Source organism: Cimex lectularius, unplaced genomic scaffold (genome assembly GCF_000648675.2).
Source record: "Cimex lectularius strain Harlan isolate CLEC.00 unplaced genomic scaffold, Clec_2.1 scaffold143, whole genome shotgun sequence".
In the NCBI taxonomy this organism is placed as follows: domain Eukaryota; kingdom Metazoa; phylum Arthropoda; class Insecta; order Hemiptera; family Cimicidae; genus Cimex; species Cimex lectularius.
The window spans coordinates 307,513-316,014 of NW_019392714.1; the positions used below are offsets into that span (position 1 = coordinate 307,513).

Below are 8,502 nucleotides of genomic sequence, written 5' to 3' on the forward strand. Positions count from 1 at the left end.
AAATATCACAATAACTAAAACTGTACAAACTTTCATTAATACGGTAAATCTGTCAAGTTGATTCAATCTAAAATAATTTGTATACAGATGATTTGTTTTAAAAAGCCAATGTTTTCTATCAAAACTCAGCAATGAAACAATTTTGTACTAAAAACTGGCTGATTGTTAAATATTTAATGTTCATAAGTTGTGAGATTTTTTGATGAGATTGCCAGGGTAATGAAGAAGTAGTTTTTTATCATTTCTGAACATCCTGGTCTACCTACTTGTGCTGATTTGGTCTGTCATAGTCTGTCACAGCATTTGGTGTCTCTAGATTAAAGAAAAATCAAAACGAGAAAAAGTATGAACGTTCAACTAAATATCATTAAACCCCACATATAACATGAAAAACTGAATTGACAAACACCATAACTGATTGTAAAAAAATAGAAAGGACATGAAATTACTACATCAACAAAATCCAAGATGATGACTAAACTTACGAATTGTACATTTATAAATGGCACAAATGAAAAAATAATTGACCACCAATGATAAAGAAATACCTAAATGTATTATACAGACCAAATCACATTGTGATAGACATCCCAGGATCATCGGAAAAAAACAAACAAAAACTAATGATTTTGTATATTTATTTATTTTATTTATTTTTTTTTTTTTGCATCTTAATTTAAAAAAATGCAGTCACATTGAGCCCAGCCCTTCTTAAGTTTCTGAAATCCATAAAAACTGTCCATTACGTCTATTTGTTTTGTATCCATTAAAAAAAAAATATATATATATATATTCGTGTGTATGATCTTATATATAATTTTTTTATGTTACTATAAACTGTTAATCACAGGTAACATAAAACATCAAAATATTTTCAATAAACATTCATTTTAAAAAGTCAGATTTTTTTGCACAAAAAACTTGTAAAGAAGTTATTCTTTAGTATTGCAAAAAGAAGTGAATTGTATGTTCCAGTTGTATTGAGTAAACAACATGACATCAAAGAAACACAATAATTCATTTGTGATGTAGGTTGGAACCCAAACTTTATAATAACATAACAATAATAACAAAAATTCAATTGTTTATTAGTTCAATAATTATTCCCATAAATTTACCCTTGAACCACAAAATATACATTTCTAAACTGATTTACTCTGTGCATTATGGTAATTATTTTTTATACAGATTATATACACATTTATAACCAGAATCTAATTTAACATATACAAATATGCCATTATAAATAAAAACCACTTTATGTTAAGTATATCTAAAAGTGGCTAAGGAGACAAAAAAAAAAGGTTTAAGAAACCCATCAATACCATTTTATGATGAAATACTGTGGGTATTTCATGTGATGTAGGCAGAGGATAAGAAGATAAAATTAGACTGGCAGGAAGATTCAGTAGAGAGGAAACCACTTAGAAAAATGCCAAGATCATGAAGCATACATTCTGTTAATTTCATGTTGATATCTCTTCTGAATGTCTTTGCGACGTAGTTTAAAAGCGGCTGTAACCAGACCCAAATCGGGTGACCAAACTTCGGTACATAGTTTGACAGCTGCAGGAATTTCATAACGTTCGAGTTTACCTGGAGAAAAATCAGTTAAATCAATTGAAACGTACAAATGGTTTAACCGTCACAACACCATTAAATGGTGAAACGTACATTTTTTACCATGAACTACTAATTCTTCTAAGACAGCTTTTTCTATCCTTGGATTAGCACAGAGTTCTTCAAAAGATTCTTTTATGCCAAGCTTTATAGCAACAGCCTTGAGATGCTGCTGTGAAGGAACTACCAGTGCTACTGTGTAATCCTTTAACGAATCCCCATAAACACATATGTTTTCAACGATTGGACAAGTCTTCAATACAGATTCTACCTTTCCTAGTGAGACATATTCACCAGCTTGCAGTTTTACTAAATCTTTTTTACGATCTGCAGAAACAAACATCATGAAGGTTTTTTTTGTAATATGTAATGTAATACTACTAACATTAACAAACTCATGTGATAAAACACATAAGTATAACATGTAATGATAAAATATATTTACCAATAATTTTGATTACTCCATCTTCATGGACTTCACCGATATCTCCTGTTCTGAACCACATGATACCATTCTCTTCGAAAAAGTCCTCTCGTGTCTTTTCAGGATTTTTGTAGTACCCAGGAGAAACATTTTTTCCACCAATTATGATTTCACCTCTTGGGAATGGTCGGTCGTAGACAGTGTAATTCCCCTCATCCCAATTGACAATGCGGATAGAGCATAAAGACATAGGATGTCCAGCCCTTCCTGTTGTCCTGTCCATGTCTAATACATAGTTTACGACAAATGAGTTAGTTGTAATACGTTTAAATGTATTTTATTTAAACATTACCGTCCATCACAGTGGCACAGGAACACGTTTCTGTTAAGCCGTAACCTTGAATGACTTTTTCACACAAACAAATTTTAATGAGTTCATGAGTGTCTGGAGAGAGAGGAGCTCCACCGCTAATAATAAGTCTGACCCTTCCACCTAGGAGTTGCCTTGTCTGACCAAACACCAATCTGTAGAAGAAACATCAATGCAACATCGACTTAAACAAGCAGTATTTTTTTTTTTTTCCTAAGAGGGTTCGCAACAGCAGAGGTCGTATAAACTCTCAGGGTGCCAGTGTTTGTGGAAAAAAAATTGACAAAAAGCCCATTTGTAAGTATGTTGGGTTCGAATGCAGGGCCTTACCTTACAGTGATGATCAGTGAAATTATTACTCACTTGTCTATTAGAGGACACGAGAAACCCCATTCAGTCCATTTCTTTTTGTACTCAAAAGCAAATCTAAACAGCGCACGCTTAAAAGCAGTGTTCTTTTCAACTTTTTCATTAACCCCTTTGTATATCCTGTCCAAAATAAGAGGTACAGCAGTGAGGCATGTTGGTTTAAGAACAGGTGCATCTCCTTTTGACCCATGCTTGATTTTATTTGAAAAATCCATAAGTGTAAGTGGAGATGAGTACCCAATTGCAACACCATTAAGAAGGCATACAGATTCTTAAAAAAATAATAAAAATAAATAAAAAATAAAACAAAATGATAATTTTATTGAGAACATACCCGTTAAGAGTTCAAAAACATGTGCTAGGGGTAAGAAACCAAGGAAAACATCATTTGTACTAATTATTACAGCATCAGAAAATGCACTGAGAGTTGCCATCATATTGGAATGAGTTAGTAAAACACCTTTTGGTACACCGGTGGATCCGCTAGTATACATAATAATTGCAATATCATCTTTTGTAGGTACCGCAGCAACTGAAATAAGTCATATTGTTAACATAAAAATTACATAAGTACATGCAAATAAAAATTATCCATTACCTGAGTCAAAATTTTGACCTTTAGCTATTACTTCTTTGTAGCTAAGTATTTCTACATCTGGGCTGAAGTTGGTTCTATCAGTTACCTTAAGCTGATCTTCCATAAATATAATTTTCTTTACACAAGGAGTATTTTTCAGTATTGTTTTAAATTTTGGTAGTAATTCGTGTGTCGTAATGACTAGTCTCCCTTTAGTTTCATTTATACCATGAGCAATAGCCTCTTCCCCCAGTGTTGCATAAATAGTGACCACTGGAAATGATCAAAAAATGGTCGAAATTGTTGATTTAGCTCAATTCATGCAATTTATACCTGTGAAATTTTGTTTGAAACAACCATGAGCTGCAACCGTCCATTCAGCTCTGGTTTCGGCAAAGATGACGATATTCTCTTTTGCCTTGAAGCCTAAGGATCTAAGACCACGACCAAAAAACGAAGCCTCTTGATTTACATCATTGTAACTCCTCCATTTATATTCACCCATCAGGTACTAAAAATCATTGTTCAAAATGAAATAAATAAAAATATCATAATTGCAAAAATAAAATAAATTCAATTTACTTTTTTGAAAATTCGGCCATTTGGCTGGATTTCGTCTTCTTCGGCCAAAATATCCCGAGTTCCCAGGCAATTTTTGTTTCCGTATAAGTTTGTGATATAATTTAACATTTTTTCTAAGGTGTCAATTTTGAAGGTAAGAAGCTTACAATGTATATCTCTTGGCATAGTAAGTGATTTCACTAAAACTGTCTTTCCATCTTCAACTTGTCTCTCTGCCTGCAATGCAATAAAAATGTAATGTACATATTATGAAATGGAGATTATATATAATTTTAGATGTTACATATTTAAAAAAAAAAAATATTAGCATCTGTACAAAGATATACATATAGGGGAGCCAGCAACCATTTTTGATCTCCCAGCTATATGTAGTTATTTATGAACAATTCATAAAGAGGTCCCAGGCCCATCTCCTCTTCAAGTGCCTTACTTGGTTGTAGGGATGGATAATGGTGGACGTGGATTGGGCTAACGTGTGGATAGTTTTTCATGGAATGTGGAAAATTTGGTGGGGATTAATTTATTTCCAAAGGGTATTTTGAGATCATTGTGGATAATGGTATTCGAAACATAGTAGGGAGCATTGACTATGATTCAGAGGACTTTGGATGGGAAGGACTGAATTCGTTGGATGTCGGTAGGTTAGTGGTGCCCCACAGTTCTACTCTCTATGTTCAAATTGTTTCAATAATGTTTTGTACAGCGTCAGTTTGTTTTTTGTCAACATATTAGATTTTCATCCAAGTAGTTTATAGAAAGTCCAGAGCGTCTATTCAGTTCCTGTCTTTTTATTTGTATGTGTCAGTTCCAGGTTAAGCGTGTGTCAAGTTAGAAACCAAGATCACACAATCAGTTTTAGGGATAGGAATGCTGTTGAGGAATATTATATGAGGGGTTTTGCTTTTGAGGGTAAGAGTAACATGGGTGCATTTGTTTTCATTGATTTTTATCCTCCAAAGTTTCCTCCATTCGGCTAATCGTTGGACGTGTCCCTGGAGCCCTTCTGAGGCGATTGCAGAATCGGGATCAGAGGAATGCATGGCTGTGTTGTCTGCAAAGGGTGTAAGGATGGTAAAAGTGTAGTTGGGATGTCTGAGGTGTAGGGAAGATACAGGAGTGATCCAAGCACACTGCCCCTACTGGACAGTAGTCAGAGTAGTCTGAAAATGGGAAAACACGGAAGAATAGTCCTGTGAGGTAGGTGTTTGAAAGGGTGTGCTTTAGTTTGTGTAGAAGACCCTTAAGTCATACGCAGTCAAATGCTTGTGAAACGTCTAGGAAGGTCCCGATACAATATTCTTTACACTCTAAGGATGAGGATATCTGGTCTGAAGCACCTGTTGAGTTGTACAATGTCGAGGGCAAAAACCAAATTGGTGGTTTGAGAGAAAGTTGAAAGAATTAAGTGTAGGAATCACATATTTTAAGAGGATCTTCTCAAATATGTTTTGAGAAGAGGAAGTTGGCTAATTGGACAGTAGGAAGATGTAGGGGCAGGAAAAGGATGCTTGAGTATTTCCAGAGCTAAGGGAAGTGTGCAGTGTGGAAGATTATGCAGTTTTTAGAGATTTCATGGAGGGTTCGAGGTGTGATGAGGTCAAAGCCAGGGGACTAGCAATTTGGCAACTGGGAAAGGATACATTTTTCTTCAAAAGGAGTGATTGCTTTGGGAAGGGTTAACAGAGTTATATAATTAAAAATTGAGTTCAACATCCTTGCAAAACACATTCTAAAAAAGAAAAGCTAAAACTGATATTAACTTGTTTTTAATTGTAATTATTCTAAAAGTTGCTTCTTATTTAAAGATCAGGTGTTATATTGGAAGAACATACATGCTCTACTCAAACAAATTGACAGACAGTTGCTCACTGAAGATGGTACAATGCCAAAATGCATTTGCGTAATTTAATAAACTCAGGAGTGAAGTAACCCAATATGAACCCAATAACAACACCAGCTGAGCATTATTTTATTTTAAAGTAAAATAAAAATGAGGTGGTCAAATCAAAGTATACATAATTTTCTGTTTGAAGATTAGGTAATGACAGGATCAAAACATTTTTTTTCTTACTTTAGTTGTTGTGCTTAAGTAAATTTGATAACATCTTAGATCATAAAACAAAAAATGAACAAAAAATATGTTAAAAAAAAGAAAATAGTAATAAAAAAATCAAAATTTAGTAAACATTGGATGCCATGTGTTTTACAAGCATTCTACATTAGTTAGGAGTTTTGAATAGATATTTGATTATAACTGTACCTTCACCCTTCGTGACAATCGTATTTTCTCCCATGGACGTTGTAGAATAAGATACACTGGATAAGTGATGATATCACAGACAAATGCGATCGCTTTTATTGCTCCCAGTACACCTTCCAACCACATGCTTTCCATTTTTCTGAAAAATAATTGTAAAATTAATCCATATACATTTAGCAGTCATTATTGGCTATTAATTATTTCAACTAATTATACTTTTCATCTCAACCAAGATCTTAGATAAAAAAACGTACAGTTAATTTAAATAATTGTCACAATTAAAAAAGATATATTTTTCATACATTAAGTTACAGACCAAAATCATAAGCGTTTTTTTCTGTAAGAGTAAGAAAATTACATTGCCCATCAATTTATTTTCACATAGAAATGTTTAATTTACCTTTTTTAAACAGTACAAGTTCAAGGCGTTTCAAAGAGATCAATTGTACACCAAAAATTCAAAAATTGCTTAATCAAAGGTTGCTCAGGCTAAATTAAATTTGAACAGATATCGACAAGTTCAGGTCTTGATGTGCACCTAAATTGATTAGGATTGAAGCGAAGAAAGATCTAAGGCAGTCTCATGTAAAAATGACCAATCTCCCACCTTTGTGTATATCTTATCTCATCCCTCTTCTACTTGACTACATGTTCACAAATTCTACTTATCTTAAACATTACATTTCTGACCCATTATTTCCAATTAATTGAATAGATAAATCTTTTTAAAAACAAACATTTTTTTAAAATACGCAAGTTTAATTTTGGGAGGCGCGGGCAAGGATAAACCGTGCAAATTTTTCACTGATCAATTTTTTGGACAATTAAAATGTTCAAATTTTAAGAATCTCATGAATCATTTTGCAAGAAGGAAAGACACCATAAAATTTATATTTATATATGAATGAAATCACCTTATTGCACAAGCCATGACTGTTGAGTTAAAAAAAGATTAATTACAAATTATATTATTTATATTATATACATTTATATTGGACTATTATTTATATTTTTTTATCACTCCCTGAGGTGGTGACCCTAGGGTCTACATCTCACGTGAGTTTATCTACCTATTAAGTGGCTGGGTTACTAGGCTTCCCTTGAGTCAAATGTTTGAGGGGGTCTTTGCTACTCGGCTAACCGAGTTATGCTCCAGGGGCTTTTGACAGATAGGTCATTTCAGCCCCAAATGCATGCAAAATATAATCTAGCCTAAACTAATACACATTGCTCTCATTCTGATTGACGGTGGATACTTGATATTTCTCCACTGAATATAAGCTAACCTAAGTTGGGGTCGATGGAGTACCTTCATAAATATTCATTCTTCAACCCTGCGCATACACTCTGGAGGGGCGATGGTGACACTACATTTCACCATCCACCCCCACCATTCTCACCAATAATTATTGCACACACACTCAAACAAAACCCAGAACTACAAAATGCACAAAACAGGAATGAAGTATATACAATAAGTAACCTGCTTCCTTTAAAATCCAGAACAGAAGACCCAGAAACCTGCTACTATGTCAGAGAACCATCCTCATATCCAGTGGCATGCCTTCACACTCTCTATTTGGAGACAAAGCATGACGAACTTTTATTATTTTGTAACCTTTCTCTGCAAAAAGGCTGTTTTTCTATACGAGCTTAGCATCAGAGGATGTGATAGCGATGGTCCAGTCAGGTTCGTTACCATCCAGGCCAACGGTGTTTGTACTTAGACAACCATTTTTCCGAGACGCTCAAGCTTGGAATATCTTTCTAACATGAGCATGAAAACGTCTATCTTGTAAAACCCAAATAGCACTCAGAGTCGGTTCATAAAAGGAAGGCTAGCCTACCTGGGACCTTATTGTCCCTTGAGTGTGCTAAATTGCATACAGTTCTAATGTGTATATGCTTCAATGAGGGGATAACGACCACAAAGGCCACTCCCTTGCTATACTTGGTGCAACATTATCGCTAGAATTGAACTGTCTGTAAAAATTAGAAGAAAACCAGCCCATTTACTTATAAGTTCAGAGACGGATGGACTTATGCCAGATTGCCACGGACAAATACAGCTAGAAGGGTACAGGGGGTGTAAGTTGGTTAGTCCAGCCCTTCCTAAGGCCTCACCAAAGCGAATCCTGAGCGGTCGTGTTCATGAATGAAGCATGTCATAGTCGACTCTGCACACAAAGATCATACTAGTGAAAGGATTCCCTGGCTAGGCCAAGACCCCTGCCGCATGGCACATACCAAGGTTTTGGGAGGTAGGACCACCAGATTGCAGCACAAACTGGCCAAGGTGC

At 34.6% G+C, this 8,502-nt stretch overlaps 1 protein-coding gene across 3 annotated transcripts; it reads right to left on the minus strand.

The window, feature by feature from the left end:
• Window positions 1–1,064: 1,064 nt before the first annotated feature.
• Window positions 1,065–8,433, minus strand: LOC106672825 (long-chain-fatty-acid--CoA ligase 4-like). Of its 3 annotated transcripts, none has more exons than XM_014404558.2 (11): window positions 8,327–8,433; window positions 6,203–6,341; window positions 3,943–4,158; window positions 3,694–3,871; window positions 3,382–3,633; window positions 3,118–3,315; window positions 2,778–3,054; window positions 2,397–2,569; window positions 2,066–2,329; window positions 1,675–1,947; window positions 1,065–1,596 (listed from the first exon to the last, which is right to left on the minus strand). In XM_014404558.2, the coding sequence occupies exons 2-11, from the start codon at window positions 6,335–6,337 to the stop codon at window positions 1,442–1,444; spliced, it is 2,121 nt and encodes a 706-aa protein (XP_014260044.1). In that variant the 5' UTR covers window positions 6,338–6,341; window positions 8,327–8,433; the 3' UTR covers window positions 1,065–1,441. The 3 variants fall into 3 exon arrangements, with proteins under 3 accessions (XP_014260044.1, XP_014260043.1, XP_014260045.2); XM_014404557.2 differs by lacking the exon at window positions 8,327–8,433 and adding an exon at window positions 6,603–6,795; XM_014404559.2 differs by lacking the exons at window positions 6,203–6,341; window positions 8,327–8,433 and adding an exon at window positions 4,226–4,267.
• Window positions 8,434–8,502: the final 69 nt, after the last annotated feature.

Bases quoted from the DNA above. Each gene is read 5' to 3' on its own strand.
- LOC106672825 (XM_014404558.2), bottom strand. From the start codon at position 6,337: ATGGAAAGCATGTGGTTGGAAGGTGTACTGGGAGCAATAAAAGCGATC. The intron at 3,316-3,381 runs GTAATGGATAAT...GACTTATTTCAG, and splicing joins AGGTCAAAATTTTGACTCAG to TTGCTGCGGTACCTACAAAA. The intron at 3,055-3,117 runs GTATGTTCTCAA...TATTTTTTTAAG, and splicing joins TGTTTTTGAACTCTTAACGG to AATCTGTATGCCTTCTTAAT.